This window comes from Cornus florida, unplaced genomic scaffold (genome assembly GCF_030987335.1).
Source record: "Cornus florida cultivar Cherokee Brave unplaced genomic scaffold, ASM3098733v1 CherokeeBrave_3.0.0_Hap2_Chr09, whole genome shotgun sequence".
Taxonomy (NCBI): Eukaryota; Viridiplantae; Streptophyta; class Magnoliopsida; order Cornales; family Cornaceae; genus Cornus; species Cornus florida.
The window spans coordinates 86,262,328-86,280,681 of record NW_026775579.1 but is presented as its reverse complement, the minus strand read 5'-3'; the positions used below and the strand labels follow the sequence as shown (position 1 = coordinate 86,280,681).

General features: G+C 31.9%; 2 protein-coding genes across 2 annotated transcripts; both read left to right on the top strand.

Annotated features, from left to right (window-relative positions):
- Positions 1-3,369: 3,369 nt before the first annotated feature.
- Positions 3,370-3,972, top strand: LOC132273072 (F-box/kelch-repeat protein At3g23880-like). The gene has a single exon (XM_059774105.1). It carries the CDS (start codon positions 3,370-3,372, stop codon positions 3,970-3,972), a length of 603 nt encoding a protein of 200 aa, XP_059630088.1.
- A 5,019-nt stretch (positions 3,973-8,991) lies between these two features.
- LOC132274869 (F-box/kelch-repeat protein At3g06240-like) lies at positions 8,992-13,712 on the top strand. Its single transcript, XM_059776216.1, has 2 exons — positions 8,992-10,177; positions 13,146-13,712. Exons 1-2 carry the CDS (start codon positions 9,030-9,032, stop codon positions 13,156-13,158), a joined length of 1,161 nt encoding a protein of 386 aa, XP_059632199.1. The 5' UTR covers positions 8,992-9,029; the 3' UTR covers positions 13,159-13,712.
- Positions 13,713-18,354: the final 4,642 nt, after the last annotated feature.

The window sequence follows — 18,354 nt, the reverse complement described above, 5'->3', positions numbered from 1 at the left end:
AATTACCCTCTTTGTACGACTCTTCTAATTATCTTTAATCTTTTCGGCTCGGCCTGCTTGGCTAAAAAGGTCAACTCAAAAAGTCTTTTGTCAACAACAAAGAGACTTTTGGTAATTTTTTTTAAAAATGGACTTTTAAAAAGTCTCAAAAAGTCTGTGGTTTAGAAATCTAATTGACAAAAACTAATAAAACATACTTCATTTCCTGCAAATTACACACTTTTTTAAGTAATAAATATACAATTCCTATATTGTTCATTATTTAACCTATTTTCATTTCTGAATTTCATTGCAAACTTTTATCTTTCTCTTTTGGTGTATCTCCTTACCCTACCCAAAAAAATTAAAAAGCATTGCTGAGCAAAATTTCACAAAACTTTAAAGAAAAAAATATTATTGAAAAACGATTTAACAAAGAGAGAACAAAGAGATTGAGGAGTTGCAGGAAAAATTACTATTGACTCATATTTGATTTCAAAGTCGGAAGAGTTTCAAAATTTATGAATTCTTATCCAAAATTACCCTATGTAGAATTGTAAATAACTTTTCTTTCTTTCAAATATATATATATATATGTGTGTGTGTGTGTGTGTGTGTATAATTTTTTTTTTTTTTTTCATTTTTTGAAGGCTAACCGTTCCGCTGTTAAAGTGATTTATAGTTATAAATAAGAATAAAAATGGGATATTTTTGTTGCCATCTCTCTCTTTCATTTATTTATTTATTTTTGCCATCTCTTTCAACTTCTATCATGTAGTCAAGGAAATAAAAAAAAATAAAAAATAAACTTTTAGAATGTAGATTAGGTTGGGTTAAATATGTATACCTAAATCACTATACCAATTAATCGTTGCTGCATCATTTGGTAATTTCACTCCATCACTTTAATTATGCTTTGTTGTTGTATTTTATTTTTATTTTTTTTTCAATTCAACTCTTTGCTATTCATGATTTATTAAGGATATAATTGTCAAGTTAAATTATGTTAATAGTTAAAAAAGCTTCAAAAAATTTACTCATCAAACATCTTTTTTGTTTTAAATTCCTTTCATTAAAATGCATTCTTCAAAGCCGATTCAGTGAAAGTGAAAGGAATTTTAGAAACTAAAAACTCCCCCAAACAGGGCCTCTAATTTGTTCCAGAATTTTATCTTATATCACTCTCTATGCTGACTCTTTTAAAATTTCAACTCCTTATTTTACCTAGATTATTAGAATTATAGTTGATTAAAGTTTTCTCTAATGCTCTCACTTAGATTAAAACTAATATTATAGGTTTTCATTTTGATCATTTAGCATCCTGCTTAAGTTTACATTTTGATATTTTAGCATTTAAAAGAACAACAAAATAAATAGTTTCCAAATTGCTGCTCAACAGCACTCGTTGTTCACCTATAAGGTCTTATTTTATAATTCCAAAAGTATTCTTTTTATCATAAATATAACTTTCTATTACCTTTTCACTTCCTTTAGTAATTTTTTTTTTCTTTTTTTTTTTTTTTTTTTTTTTTTTTTTTCCCCTCGGCTAAAGAGTTAAAAACTCTAACATTAAACTAGCAAAATAGGAAGAGTAGATATCAAAGGAAATCTTGGTCATCTGTCTTTTTCTAGACGTATTCTCTCACTAGAAAAGGAATCCGATGGTTCTTCAATTCTATCTTCTGATTATTCTTCTCTCTTTTTTTCCTTGTCTAACAAGCTTTGTTCTTCAATACCTTAGATGTGTTTGGAGCTCTTTTTTAATTAATAAAAAAATAAATAAAGAAGATACATGGTGTAGGGGACTTCGGAGGAATTCTCTCCATTGTCTTCCACTCCGGTTTTCTAAAAATCTCGAAAGAGATCAAGTACTACTGACCATTATTGGCACACTATCTCTCTTTCTCTTTTCACTTTAAATTATTGATATTTGGTAAACATTGAACAATACTCATCAATACTTATGGGATTACATGATGTTTGCTATTTAATGCAAATCTATATCTCTAAATTTATAACAGTTCCTTATAAATATTTTAAGCTGAAATATTATGGAATTGTTATAAATAATACATTTTTTTTTTCTTTTTATTTTTTTGTTCTTTTCATAACATCATTGATTTTATAATTTTATTGTCAAAAAAGGTAAACTTCAAGATTCAAAGACATTTCGAATTTATTTTAAAAAATCATAAAACAAAAAAAAAATTAAAACTAAACTTAAAGCATACAACACGAAAAGAAAGTAGAGAACGAGAGAAAAGAAAGGCTGGAAGGGCAGGCGAAAAAAATAAAAACGAAACTACGAAAGCTCAAGAAGTTAATGGGAGAGAAATAGTGGAGATGACAAGATCTTTTCATAACTAACTAAAAGGATACTTAAGGGTTAGAGGTGTCATTTTTTTTAATATTGGAGTGCAATTATAGAAAAGTGGTGTCTGATCGAATATTTATTAAAAGTGTTTGAAAATCTACAATCTCACATAATATGGAGATCTCTTTTTTTTTTGTTGGAATATAATTGCCTCTTGTCCCTGAGTAGGACTCTGGTTTCCTAAAATATAGAAAGTTATATGTATAGTTCAAGCAAATTTCCGTAATTTGCATTCCCTTTTGAGAAGGTATATTAATATATGTAAAGTTAGATATATATAATTAAAACAAATTTCCGTAATTCGCATTCCTTTTCTTTGAGGAAGTATTATATACACGTATAAGCCCTAAAACCCTCTCTGTATAAACCCCTTCTGCCGCTGAGAAGAGCCGGATAAACCTAAAAGAGAATGGAAAGGAAGAGAATGCGAAGAAAGCCAGCGATCGAAGATGCCACTTCAAATCTTCCAAGTGACATCATATACAATATAGTCACGAAACTACCTGTAAAGTCTTTATTGCAATTCAGATGCGTTTGTAAATCATGGCATAGTATAATTTTTGAACCCCAATTTGCAAAATTACATCTCAATGAATCCATTAAGTTGGACCGCCAAAGGATCCTTCGCTGGAACCCCCGTGACATCTCCCACTATTTATACTCCATAGGCTATGAAAGTTGTGATGATTCCAAGGAAAAACTATTCTTTCCATGTGAGGAGTATAGTAAGACTCATGAAGTGATTTGTTCTTGTAATGGTTTAGTACTGTTGCTTCTTGAAAGCGACGGGTGTGTGTCCTATGGAATCCATCCACTAGAGCATACAAAAAGTTCTCATGTCCATCTCAAGATCATGTACCACATGGACTTTGCTATGATTCTTCCATGGATGATTACAAGGTGGTATTTTTCTCCGGAAGGAATTCTCTCAGTGATAAAACTTTTTTTGTGGTTTTTAGTTTCAAAGGTCAATGTTGGACAGAGGCTAAGGAGTTCCCTTATTTGAGTCACGATAAATGGTCATTGCTAATGGAGTGTTACACTTGGTTGTTTTTCAACGCTACCTCTCATCCGACTCTTCTAGTCATTCCTCTTCGAATTCATCACATAGTGATAGTGATAGTGATGATGTGACATCTAGTGAATCCGAGTCATCCGACTATTCAGTAACTTTATCTTCTGATGAATATGAGCATGATCCTGCTACACCATATGTGATTGTTTACTTTGATATGGTGGATGAGAAGTTCAAGGAGATGCCACCACCGAATTGTATAAACGAAGGAGATATGTTTCATTTGACTGTTATGAGGGGATGCCTGAGTTTATATTGTACTACCATTGATGGGGACCAGGTTGATGTGTGGACTATGAAGCAATATGGTGATCAGAATTCTTGGACCAAGTTATTTGTCATCCCGCATGGGCCAGAAATAAGAGATCTAGATTTTTTGATGCCATTGTGCGCTACAAAGAAAGGTGAAGTAGTGATGTCAAATGATGATGAAGGAATAATCATTTATAATCCTAGAAAGAACAAGTGCAGGAGTCTTGAACTATCAAAGTTGTGGGATTCAAGCGTGGTTTTATATTTGGATAGTTTAGTTTTGCCTATTTGAACACCTCAAGTAAAAGGAAAGAAGAAAGAGGAATTGTATATAAAGAGGTAAATCAACTAATATCTATATTTCTAGTTTCTCTTCAATTTCTAAGTTAATTCCTGACTTTTGATTGTTATGTTTGGCATGAGTAATGAAAAATTTGCGTAATTGCTGTGTTTTTGTTTTTGTTGTGTTTATGTACCACATGGAGGTCAAACTGTTAACTTATCTTGTTCTAGCTAGGTGCTAATGGATTCACTTATTTTGAGTCAAGTCTAAATTTTCAACTACATATATGTAGCTAAAGCACAGTAGGTTAACTTTTTGCTGATTTTTCTGTTATTTCAGATAAGGATTAGCGAAGACAATGAAGGCATGCAACGGTAAATAGAAACAGATCAGTAGACCTTCTTTTTCATAGGACACTTATTGCTATATTTTGCAGTAATGACATTGTTAAGGGCACTAGCTAGCAGTTTGTTATGATTTTTCTTGCCTTTGTGATGATTTAAAGTTATTTGAGCATATTGATATTTCGACATCAATACTTTTCAAGAAAGGTTATTCTCGTGTGGCGGAAAAAAAGAAAAGAAAGAAGAAATGGTTTGTTCTCTTGTTTACTATTTCTTCATCTTTGTAATGGTTCAAATTATTTAAGCGTACTGATATTTTGACATTGATACTTTGGCTTGTCCTTTAATGAGGAAAAAAAATGGTCTACCTGTTCTCTTGTTTACTATTTCCTCATCTGTAATTATGCATACAAACATTGTTTCAGATTTGATTACTTTTAAACGTTTTTGTTTATTTCTTTCTTTGGTGCATTAAGATGAGATGATGAGAAATTATTGTATGATTACATGGTGACACGCAAGCAAAATGTATACAAAACTGACATAGTTACTTACATGTTACCGTGTGATTGGTTCAAGACCAATGGTCTCTAAGCATTCTCTTGCAATAATCTAATAATAGTAACTAAGCAGTTAGCAAATGGTGAAAGCTATACTTGAAATGTATTTCATGCCGTAGAAAGGAGTTGGCAATAACTTCTACATGTTCAAAGAAATTAATAAAATAAAATAAAATTGTTTTAAACAACTGAATTGTAGAGATACCTTATTCAACATACTCTCAAGACTCCCCGTTCTGAATCTTATTCGATACAGCTGGCATTGTGTGCTACAAAGATAGGTGAAGTTGTGATGTCAATTGAGGATGAAGGAATAGTCATCTATAATCCTAAAAAGAACAAGTGCAGGAGTATTAGGTTAACAGAGTTATGGGATTCAAGTGCAGTTTCGTATGTGGATAGTTTAGTTTCGTCCAATTGAACACCTCAAGTACAAGGAAAGAGGAAAGATGAATTGTAAGGAGGTAAATCAATTAATAATCTCTATACTTTCAGCTAGCTTCTCGTCAATTTCTTAGTTAATTCCTGTCTTTTGATTGTCATGTTCGATATATATTAGTAATGAAAAAATTGCGTAACTGTTATGTTATTGTTTTTGTTGTGTGAATTAATTAGTACAATTATAACGAATTTAGCATATGAAAATAAGTAATAGAAAACTCCTGGGGTATCGTATATATTTGTCAAAAACATGGTTGGCAATCTAAGCCATTCAAGACTTCATATTAATACTTGATCAAGCCACCAACCATTTGAATCCTTGATCCTAGTTGTTGGTTTTACCCTCTTGCCTTTATAATGGTTCAAAGAGTTGGGCAATAATTTGTACAGGAAATTTCTTCTTATTTTCTATCCAAAAGAAATAATAGTTATGTTTTTCTTAAATATATTAATGTTCATGTTGGCATCAATTAAGAGATTCAAGATTTGATGTAGTATGCTAATGATCAGCTTCCGTTTGTTTGTTTGGATGTAAAATAGTTTTCAAAATATATATATATATATATATATATTGGTATTTGGTTGTCATAAAGAAATAAAAATATATATATAAAATCTAATAAAAATAATTTAACCATCAATTTTTGACAAGTTATTTACACAATTTTTGACAAGTTATTTACACGTCCCGTCTGATGGACTCTTGAAAAAAAAATATTTTAAGTTGAAATCTTTTCATTGGTTACATTTTTATGCAACAGATGTACTATTGTTTAGCATAGGCAAAGAGGAAAATTTTAGTTCCACCGTTTCAAGAGTAGCTGAGATTGGTGGGAAGTGGTGCTGAGATTTGCCTAAAAGGGGGTTTCACATCAATCCAAGTGTCCTTTCCTGGTTTTCTTTTCTTAATTTCAATTCAGCTTTAATATATGCTCTTTTAGCATTACAATAATTTTATAAGAGCTACAAAAGTAAAAAACTACAGGAATTTTATAGAAATTAGAATTTTATCTAATTTTTCATTTTTGTCACTTCTCATTTATAGAGCATATGAAAAACTACAGGCTCAAATTGAATAAGGATATTTTTTATTTGAAAGGTATATTGAATAAGGAATTGGTGCCAACTAATTGCACATCTTTTTCCACAGTAAGTCATTGTATTCAGCAGTAAGGAGAGGGCCCTAGTTCTAAGATGTCCAGGGTTCGACTCCCCAACGCTCTATTATATTCCCTGATTTAACGGTGCTGTCGTTATGGGGCTGGTTGTAGTACCCTCGGTTTGTAACTTTGGATGGGTTCAAAGGGCCTGCGCAGGGGAGTTCCGAGTTCCAAAAAAAAAAAAAACAAAAGTAGAATTGAAGAAAAACTAGTTTAAAATGTGAGTTTCTGTCACTTTTGATTTTAATAACAGGAAAATATCATTTTCATACAAGCTATAATACTTTTTAATTACATTTCTATATTAATTTATAATAAAAAATGATATTTGATAAAGAATGATTATTTTTATATAATTTCCCATGAAATGGTTAGTGTGGGATTATATTAACCTCTATACCTGTTAACATATGTGCCATGCTAAGATCACACCGGACCCTTTTCTTTTTTCTTTGGATTACAATCATAAAAACTCCCTTTACTATTAAAGTCTTGCATAAAATATCCAATAGAAATAAATAAATCTTAAATTAATAAAATTTATTAAGATACCCTCAAACTATTGTGAAACATTAAATTTGATCTTGTTATTTAATATTACATTAAAAACTATAATTATTATTTTAAAATTATAAAAAGAATATTGGGGCGAGAAATGGATAATCAATCTCTAATGAGATAACAATCCAACTAATATCAAATAGTATTATTATAAAAGAGCATTTTGTAATTTTAAAATAATAGTTATACTTTTTAATTTAATATTAAATAGTAAGATCAAATTTGACATTTCACAATCCATTTAACGAGTAACTTAACCAGTTTTGTTAACTGTTTTTTTTTTATTTTTTTATTTTTTTTTAATTCTACTGGAAATTTATGCAAAAATTTGAAAGTAGTGGGACTTTTTATAATTTTAACCTTTTTTCTTTTTAAAATTAAGTCTTTTTTGTTCACTTGTAACACATGCTATTTCTCTTGAAAAAAGATAGCAAAGTGCGGTGTGATAAAATTTAAAATTAAGTACTGAAAATTTTAAGTGTTGAAGTTTATTTCAGCGTTATCATAAGTAATATTCCTGTCATTTAAAATTTCACTCAATTTAAATGGTTTTTACTATTTACAATGGTATTTAAAATACATTATGAAAAATACTTTATTACATTTAATAGATTCTAAATTAAACACTAAATTGAGTAATCAAATGATACCTTAATCCTCTTTTGTACATGTTATTTTCTTTTTCCACTTTCATTGTAATTTGTAACAAAAGAGAAAAATACAAATTTTATAGAATTTTAAAAAGGAAAAAGCTTGCCTTAGGCCATATAAGTAGGCATCTCCTTCTTATGCTGATATGGACCAACAATTGCATGACTTGTGTCCAAAAAAATTAAAAAAATTAAACTTAAATTATGCTGATCTTTTCACGGATCATCCAAAAGAAAAGAGGATTTTTTATTTTTTTTATTTGTTTGAGATTTTCTCTCCAAAACATTAGATCACCCAAATGTTAATATAGAAAGAAAACCATTCATATTGCTATCCGTTACACAAGAAACTAAACAAAAAATAAAAAAAAAAAAAAAAAAAAAAAAAATTTGGGAAATCAACCCCCGACAATTTTATAGAAATTTTAAAGAAGTTAATTTGCCTTCAGATAAATAATTGTCATCTTGTGTCATTCTAGAGATAGGATTGCAACAGAGGCAATGAATGTGTCTCCAAATTCCAGTAGGCGTTGCCTTCAAAGCGGAATCAGCACATGCCCTGGTACTCTTGTTATGCTCTAGTGGTGTGCATCTTTGATTCTTGGGATTGCTTTCCATTTGAATTAGGTAACGGCCTCGACACGAAGGATCAATTCTCTCGTTGCTGATTGGCATCTATATGTATACCCGTCTGTCTTGAATAATCTCTAAACTTTAAAGTTTGCAATTAAAGTATTAGGGTTTGAGAATGGAGGAGATCAGCAAGCAGGGAGGTCGGTAGAAGAGATAATGATATTATGGTTTCAGAATTAGGAAGATAGTGGTTATCAATGGCGATTTGATGGAAAGAGAGAAGGAATCATGATTGAGAGAGAGAGAGGGTTCTCCAGACTCACACATGCGTATGAGGGAAAATCTCAAACAAATAAAAAAATAAAAAAATAAAAAATCCTCATTTATTTTGGATGATTGGTGAAAAGATCTGCATAATTTAAGTTTAATTTTTTGGGACACATGTCATGCAATTGTTGGTCTATATCAACATAAGAATGAAATGCTTACTTATATGGCCTAAGACAAGCTTTTTCCTTTAAAAAATAAAAAAAAATGAATATATTTTTATCCTTTCTTCTTATATTCGAATTCTGAGACTAGAGGAGGAACCATTGTACAAAACTTATTGAAATAAGTCATGTCTTTAAATTTTGAATCTGATCAAATTTTGAGACCATAATTCAAAATTTATTTATTTATTTTATTTTATTAATAAACCCTAAATCCTAAAGGCCATAATAACCCAAACGTATTCCTGCTCTACTCATTTTGGGGAGAGAACCGAGGGAATCAGCCATGGAAACAGAAACCAGACACTCGCAAACAACTGAATCGCAGAGACTTCCAGACGATCTCTTATGCAACATACTCTCTAGACTTCCCGTTCTGAATCTTATGCAATACAGATGCGTAAGCAAATCATGGCAATCTATGATCTCCGATCCCCAATTCATCAAAACCCACCTCCACCAATCAACCCAATCCCTCGACACCCAAAGACTCATGGTCACACATCCCTTTAATGGCTATTTTATCTCCTTAGACTACGAATCTTGTCATGAATCGAAATGGGTCGTTTCGCCGTGGAAGTCCTCGTACTCCTATGCTGAGGTGTTGTGTTCTTGCGATGGTTTGTTTCTACTGCGTTTACATTACAAACCCTTTAGGTCGCCCAACAAAACTAGTAACAAGGAATTTGTTTTGTGGAATCCAAGTATTAGAAAGTATGTGAAATTTTCTTGCCCTTATAATGCTATAAATTATATTTCTAGTGAGCTTTATGGACTCTGTTTCGATTCATCCACAAATGGTTATATAGTGATTATTTTGTCCCGAAGGTTTGGAATTTGCGTATGGGTCTTTGATTTGAAAACCCTTTCTTGGAAAGATATAAGTGACTCTTCGTTTTCAATTTCGGATCGTGAGAATGGGGTCCTTGTGAATGGAGCTCTGCATTGGATTGTGACTTCTAAAAAGTGTGATTCCCCTGTGATTGTTTATTTTGATTTGATGGTTGAAAAGTTTAAGGAGGTGCCTAAACCGGATTATGGGAGCAAATTTGTTAAATTCGGTTTGGTGGATTTGAGTGGATGGCTTTGTCTATATGGATGGACCGATCAAACACAGGTTGACATATGGGCAATGAAAGAATATGGGAAGAAGGAATCATGGACTAAATTGATTGTCATCCCAGCTAAAATAGGAAGCAATATTTGCTTCTTAAAGCCTTTGTGCTTGACAAAAACAGGTGAAGTTTTGGTAGAAATTAACAACAGCGAACTAGCAATCTACAATCCAAAAGAATGTACATTTAGGACTTCAATATGCTTGAAGGGTGTTCATAGTACTATGTATGTGGAAAGTCTAGTTTTACTATATGATGGCATTGATACCACTAAGGTGCGGCACAAGAAAGTGAATCCAAACAGAGTATACAGAAACAGGTAGAAGACAATTTAATAAACTTTGTTCTTTATTCTATTTTTCCCATTTCTAGTTGGTATCTATTTGTATATGTGGATTTGTTAGAAATTATTTTTACCATATATAGGTAGGTTAAAATAGTTGCATGTCCAAATAGAAACAGGGTTGGCACTTTTTTGTCTCTAACTAAATGCATAATTGCATTTTGATGAAGTCGGTTTTTTTTATTTTAATAATTTTTTTAATTTCCTGGATGAACCTTGCATTGTCAACTTACCTTTCTTTTCATCATTGTGATTCTTTATGCGTTTGTTAATCTTAAAATGAAGTTGCTATTTAACTTTTGAAATATGAGCATCTCAGACATTGCAGCCTATAACTATGAAAGATCTTGGGTCTAAAAGCTTCAAGAATTAAGTAATAGAATGATTGCTAGGCTGAATAGAGTTCTATGGTTGTATGGGAATATCGGGGGATTCTCTATGGGGCACTTATATTTTGGAATAGAGTAATCATGACGTACAGGGTTTTCCTTTGTCAGCGTAACATAACATAGGATTGAACCCTTAATTTGAGGGAAGCGCATGAGATATGCGATACTATTTGCAGTTCTTTGTTTATTTCAGTTTCCCATACAATCATGTATGTGATCGGGCATCCATGTGTGCATATTATACTTAAAAATGAAATTGTAAATAATATTTCCAGTTTATATTGAATGGAATGTAAAATTATAATGATTATATGTCAATAAAAATATTTTGAACTAAAAATATCGGATTTTGCCAACAAGAAGTTGAATTATTGCACCTACTCGATTAATAGTAGTCCCTACCAACTGTGCAATTTCTTCTGGTTTAGTTTTCTTTTGGGCTTTAAGTACTATTAGCAAATAGAGGATCCTAGATCATTTTTGAGTTGGGTATTTTTATAATGTGGTTATGCATTGTGGATACTCTCTAGTTTGTGTTATTTTCTCTTGCTACCTATCTTCTTGGTCACCAAATTAATCTTGGTGATTTTTGTGGCAATAATCATTCTAATTATTGAGTATTACCATGTGATTACACTGCTTGCTTTTACTTTATTGATTGCAGGCCTTAAGAAACATAACTTAGAGTTGAATTTCTAAGGTTATAGGCAAGAGCATTTCTTCTTGGGGTGTGATTTTTGATGATTTCGTCGTCTAATGTTAAGCAAAGAGAGTGCATCATGTTTTGGAATTCAATCTAGGCATGTGCTGCGATTTCTCCATAGTGAAGGAATTTTCTCAGACTTCCTGGTTGTTTCCACAATACTCTTACCATTATATCATTCTTGGTAGTTAGTTCAAGTTGAACACGAGGAATGGTTTGCACGGGGCGGGCGGGGCGGGTTGTGACAAATTGATATCAAAGCCAGTTCTCCGCCAGAAATGGGGGGCGTGCACAAGCCCATAAGAGACATGGTGACGTCTCACGCTGCCTAGTGGAGGGAGAAGTTGTTGAGACTTATATGTGTAGACACCCTTTAACCATGTACACACATTTTGAGGAAAATCGTGAACACCGAGACAAAAGAGTGTGCAAAGCAGACAATATCTATATGACGGGGTTGGTCGTGACAAATTCAGGAACCACCTAATGTATTTTTATAAAATGTTAATTTTTATGCCCTGATGGCCTCATACTACTTTTGGTACTAAGTGATTTATTGTGAGTTAAGTCTTTTTTCCCCTTTAATAATAGAATGTAAGGTCAAAAGTATTTGAACCTGTATTCTATGACAACCAAAGGTCCAAAGTAGATTTTTATTTTGTATTTTTTTGTCAGCTAATTTCCAATTATATTCCAGTACAATTTTTAAGTTGATTTGTTGTCATGGATTTTTCCATAATCTAAGGGCATAGCTTCATTTGGTAAAAAGGATGGACAAGTGGGTGGAAGGTATGGTAGGCATCTGTCAAAAGGATGGCGTTCTTTACCCTTTTTGTTTAGTTGAGTAAAAGGGACTAGAAGGATGTGATACATTGCCATTGTATGGTTAGAGTGAAGGAAAGGAGATGTTTTATATTTTTTTTACCATTGTACCATCATTGTGTAATTTGGAAAAACTAGACAAATAATGTCATATTACATAATATAAAATATTATCCATTTTTTTCTCCCCTTTTTCCATCCAATTTTGGAGGGACTAAAAAATGGTTATCTAGGAGTAATGCCTTATCCATCAATCCTTTCCTTCCCTCCAACTCTCCTTATTACCAAACAATAGTGACTTCCTCCATCTCTCCTCTCTTATCCCCCTCCCCTTCACTCCCTCCTAACAAATGCAGTGTAAACTAAAATAATACACGTTATATGTTTATAAAATGTAATGTGCATTGCATATCTCAAACTTCAATGTTTACAAGCGTCCGTATGTTTATGTCTTTTGTTTATTAAATGAAACAAATTTAAATCATGAATAGATCTTCATTATGGTTGAATAGATTGGACATGCTCATGTTGTGGGTGAATGAGTGAATAACTGTTCTGTGCCTAACGTAGTAACTAGTTTTCTACTCACTTCATGATGTGACCCTGCTCTTATGAGGTCGCATATGCTTGTAAAAGAAACTTAGTCACTTATTCTTATTAGATCAAATGGCTAATTTGATTTGAACTAGGGTCATGATTTGATCTATTGACAAGTCTATATGAAAGTCCTGCACAACTATATATATGGCTTTTTTATATAAAGATCTAACACTTTTATCTTTATTCCTCTAATCTCTTTGAAGTTTTTGGTGCTCTTAGGAAGGGTTGTAACATTTTCCTATTACCTTCTTGCTGTTAAAAATGTTTTTTTCCCCCTTCTTCTTTGTCTTCTTAACTTATATACCTATGGTGTTTTATTTTTTTAGAAAAATGAACACTTGTGGATGATTATACCACAGGAATTTAGAAAATATATATATATATATATATATATTTTAAATACTAATATATTATTTTTTCCTTGTTTCAGATTGAAGAAATAGAATTGTTTGCTGGTTCTTCTCCTGATTTTGCTTGGATAATGTGTATATGGAGTTAGGGTTTGTTCGGTTTTTAAAATTTGTGCTTAGTTTAAAGCAGGCTTAAAGGTTTAAAATGTCTGGATTTTTCATGGTGGTTAGGAATTGTATCAGCAAAATACAAGCACTTGCTATTTGGTTCAGAGATCAATCCCGAACCTGATGGATCATTCCTTTTGCTGATAGACGAAATCTCAAATCAAACCATTTGTCCTTATTTCAACAAAAGAAGCATGAGCAAACTGCGTGGACGAAGTTCAGGATGTTTTAATCAGAAATTTGATGATATTGAACTTGCGGCATTGTCAAACAAGCATATGATGTTTTCTGTGGGAACTGTTGTCTGCCATTTTTGTATGGGTCAATAGCTTGATTCGTTGTTGCAGTTGTGATTGCCTTCTGAAATCCTAAAGTATTGTAGTTTAACACTTTACTGATTTTTCACATACATGTATTTATGTGTTTATATTGTATCTAAATCTTGACATAGTTTATTTCTCATGCTCATCAGTTGATGACCTTCTATTGTCTGTTTTATTTATTTATTTTATTTTTTTAACTTTGTAAGTGGATCAGAATTTATTTTTTCTTTCTAGCTAGAAGAATTTCTCTCTCAATATACAGTAAATTGGACTATCAGTTTGCCATCATTTATATTAACAAGCTGTATAAGTAAAGTTAGTCTGTTATTGAACCAAAAGCTTTATCAACACCGGCAACTACTCATTCTCTTACTAGGCACTTTTACGTGGATGTAAATTATTTTTTTAAAATTATTTTTTTATTTTTTGGTATTTGATTGTTGTAAAATACTTACAAAGACAAAAAAATATTAAAATATATATAACATAAATAACCTACCACGCCTCACCGGATAGACTTAACCTCAATCTCTACTTAAATTTTTGTTAAATATATAAAAAGTTTAAAATATATATATTTTACCAGAAAAAAAAAGAAAGAAAAGAAAATCACATATGTAGAATGTAGAAAAAACTAACGATTTCAAATTTAAATAAAAAAATCACATATGTAGAATGTAGAAAAAACAACCCACTAGCCTTGGCTTAAAGAAAAAAAAAAGAAAAGAAAATCACATATGTAGAATGTAGAAAAAACTAACGATTTCAAATTTAAGTAAAAAAATCACATATGTAGAATGTAGAAAATACAACCCACTAGCCTTAGCTTGTGGGTCATGTTAGTTTTGGGCTGAAAACTTTTAATTAATCAAGGTTTCTAATTGATTATTTATGCACAATACATGTAAGTGGAGGCTCTATTTTTTTATTTATAGATTTGTTATAGTGAATTGTCAAACCTATTTCTTTTAAGAGTAATGATGATACTTGCACCGATTTGTTGCAGTGAATTACATAACCGAATATTGTTGATTAGTTATGTATACATAATACATGCAAGTGGAATGCCCACTTTGTTGATCAGTTATTTATACATAATACATGTAAGTGGAGGGCCCACTTCTTTATTTATGCATAAATGGATCAATTAAAAAAAATAAGTCTGACATTTCATTACAACAAATCACATAAATAAAGATGTATTGTGCATAAGTAATTAATCAGAAACATTAATTATTTTTATACCTATTTCTAGATTAGTTTCCTTATAGGATTAGATTTTAGTTCCCTAATAGGATTAGATTTTAGATTTTAGTTTCCTCCTAGTGTTGAGTTTTCTCTATTTTAAATATTCATGCATTGCAAAAGGAAAATTTAAAATATTTTATCAATATTTCAGAATTTCATATGAGATTATCTCCAACATTCTAAAACTTTCTGCTACCCTATATATATAGCCTAAAACCCTTAACCCTTCTTCCAATAAGAGCCTCAAACCCTCTGCATAAACCCTTCGAAGAGCCAGATAACGCTGCAAGGGAATGGGAAGGATGAGAAAACAAAGAAAGCCAGCAATTGAAGGTGACACGTCAAGTCTTCCATGCGAAATCATATACAATATACTCTCGAAATTACCCGTCAAGTCTCTGTTGCGATTTAGATGCGTGTGTAAATTATGGCGTACTGTAATTTTTGAACCCGAATTTGTAAAATCACATGTCAATGAATCCATCAAGTTAGACCGTCAAAGAATCATTCGTTGGGACACAATTTCCAAGTGTTTCTACCCCTAGGCTATGAAAGTTGTGATGCTTTAGAAAAAAAACTATGCTTTCCCTTTCCATGTAAGAAGTATAGGACGCCTAGAGTGATGGAGTGATATGTTCTTGTAATGGTTTAGTATTGTTGCGTCTTTATAAGGAGAAGATGTGTGTACTATGGAATCCATCCACTAGAAAATACAAGAAGTTCTCATGTCCATCTCATATCTGTCTCAAGTATAAACCACGTGGACTTTGCCATGATTCTTTCTTGGATGATTACAAGGTAATATTTATCCATAAGAGTCATTATAAGAAGAATTTTTTTGTGGTTTTTAGTTTCAGAGGTCATTGTTGGACAGAGCCCAAGGAGCTCCCTTATTTGGGTTTTCCCGGCAAGATGGTCATTGCAAATGGAGTGTTTCACTTGGTTGCTTCTAAACTCTTCTGACCCCGATTCCTCTACTAGTTCTTCTGACCCTTCTAGTGATTCCTCTACGAGTACGAGTTCTACGAGTTCATCAGATAGTGATGACAAAGGCCAAGAAGAAGATTCATACCAATCATCCCGTGCTGCTGTTTCAAAACATCTTTCCTCTGACATCTCCTCCGACTCTCCAGAACCTTCTGATGATGATGATGGAACTTCTTCGTCTGATGATGATGATGGAACCTCTCGAAAAAGGACAGGAGGATTGGGTATGGTTGGAACCTCTCCAAATCGTCCACCAACTTTTATGTTAGTCGACGACAAAAGCTCCCACCACTTCTATTGTCCTCCTTCCTCATCATATAAGTGTGATTCCACATATAAGCGTGATTCCACAAGAACATATGTGATTGTGTACTTTGATACGGAGGATGGAGAGTTCAAGGAGATGCCACTACCAAGTTGTATCAATGGAGGAGAGATGTTTAGTTTGACGGTTATGGGAGGATGCCTCAGTTTATATTTTAGAACAATTAACAGGAAATATGTTGAGGTGTGGACTATGAAGCAATATGGTGAGCATAATTCTTGGACCAAGTTATTTGTCATCCCACATTGCCTAGGAACAACACAATTAAGTTATTTGACGCCGTTGTGCGTAACCAAGGAAGGTGAAGTTGTGATGAGAATTGATGGAGAAAGAATATGCATCTATAATCCTAAAACGAACAAGTGCAGGAGAATTGGGCTAGCAGGGTCATGGGCTCCAAGTGTGGTTTTATACGTGGATAGTTTAGTTTTGCCCATTCCAACACCTCGAGTAAAAGGAAAGAGGAAAAAAGAATTGTAATGAGGTAAATCAAATAATCTCTAATTTTATAGCTTCTCTTCAACTTCTACGTTAATTAATTCATGTCTTTTGATTGTTTTGTTAATTTGATATTACTTCTTGAAAGAAATATATGTTCTTTTGGTAGGAAAAATTGTCGTAATTGTTGTGTTATTGTTTTTGTTGGGTTAATTGGTATAATTAGACCGAATATACCCTACTTCGATCATAATAATGTTGAAGATAATGAAGGCATGCATTGGCAAATAGAAACAGGGCTGACTTATGTGTGTTTATATGTGCGCGTGTATATATATATATATATGTTGATATTGTAACTAAATGCATAATATTTTTTCTTTCGAAAAGAATTTCTCACTCAATATACTTGTGAAAAAATTATTCAGAAATTACTGTTCCTGTATAAAGATTTTTTAAAATTTAAATTTTTTGTGTGGTTTTTCTTTTCTTATATATATATATATATATATTTGGGGATCGACTGATCGAGCTTATTTTTTTTTAATTTTTCTCTCATGTTCAAACAGAGATTCAATTCGAGATACATAGCAAGGACACACAAGCTTATACCTAGTTTGTTTTAATAATAGAGATCTCAGGAATTAGAAGCCGTAAGTATTGGGTTAGATTTCATAAGGCATTTATTTCTCTATTTTTGCAGTAATGACATTTGCAGTTTGTCCATATTTCTTTCTTTGTAATGGTTTTAGCATATTGATATTTTAACATTGATATAAAGTTCTATTTTATTTTTTTCACCTTCTCTCAAAGAATTGTTTTATTCTCCCTTAGCATGAGGGAAAAAAAATAAATAAATAAAAGAAATGATTTATTCCATATTTCTCCATTTATACAAGATATGTTTTTGATGGATTTGACTACTTTCAAACCAGTAAAGATCATTCTCTAGACAAAAAATGTTGTTCATGCGGCAGCAAGGAGGCAATAATTACGAGATATTCTAAGAAAATAATTACAAACAAAAAGGAGGCAATAATTACAAGATGTTCTAAGAAAATAACTACAAACAGTCGTAATAATTTAGTAACATAAAAAAATATTTTCATATCACTAATTCGGCCACACACACACACACACACACACACATATATATATATATTTGGTGATTGCCCAGCATATAGGTTATGATGTTATATTGCATGGCGATACAGAGCATGGCGATACAGAAATGAGAGTTGAATCCTCCTTCTGGGAGGAGTTCTATGCACCAAATTATATTGCTTTGGTACACTGGCACATAACTCAGTGCTGATCATATGTTAAAGTTTCGTACAACTCGCTTTGAAGTCGTGATGTGTATTAAGCAAAGATGTTAAAGTTTCGTACAACTCGCTTTGAAGTCGTGATGTGTATTAAGCAAAGATGTTAAAGTTTCGTACAACTCGCTTTGAAGTCGTGATGTGTATTAAGCAAAGATGACGATGATATAAAAAATTCTACTAAGGAATAGCATCCTATCCAATTTGATTTTTGTACAGACCACTTACAAATGATATCTATTAACCATCTAGCCATTTCTCTATAGAATTAAAAAAACAAATGATAGCCTGTCTTAGCTACAAAACTCCAACTTAATTATGTAGTTTTCATTTCTTTTCATTTTGAAAAAATCCACATAATTTCAACCAAAGTCCTACAAAATGTCCCAAATCAACTAGTTTATTTATTTATTTTTGACATTAGCAAAAAAAAATGCTCACACATTCACTTGCCCTTATGAACACTTAAATCCTCAAA

Excerpts from the sequence above, each read along its gene's own strand:
- LOC132273072 (XM_059774105.1), top strand. The coding sequence starts at position 3,370 with ATGGTCATTGCTAATGGAGTGTTACACTTGGTTGTTTTTCAACGCTAC.
- LOC132274869 (XM_059776216.1), top strand. The coding sequence starts at position 9,030 with ATGGAAACAGAAACCAGACACTCGCAAACAACTGAATCGCAGAGACTT.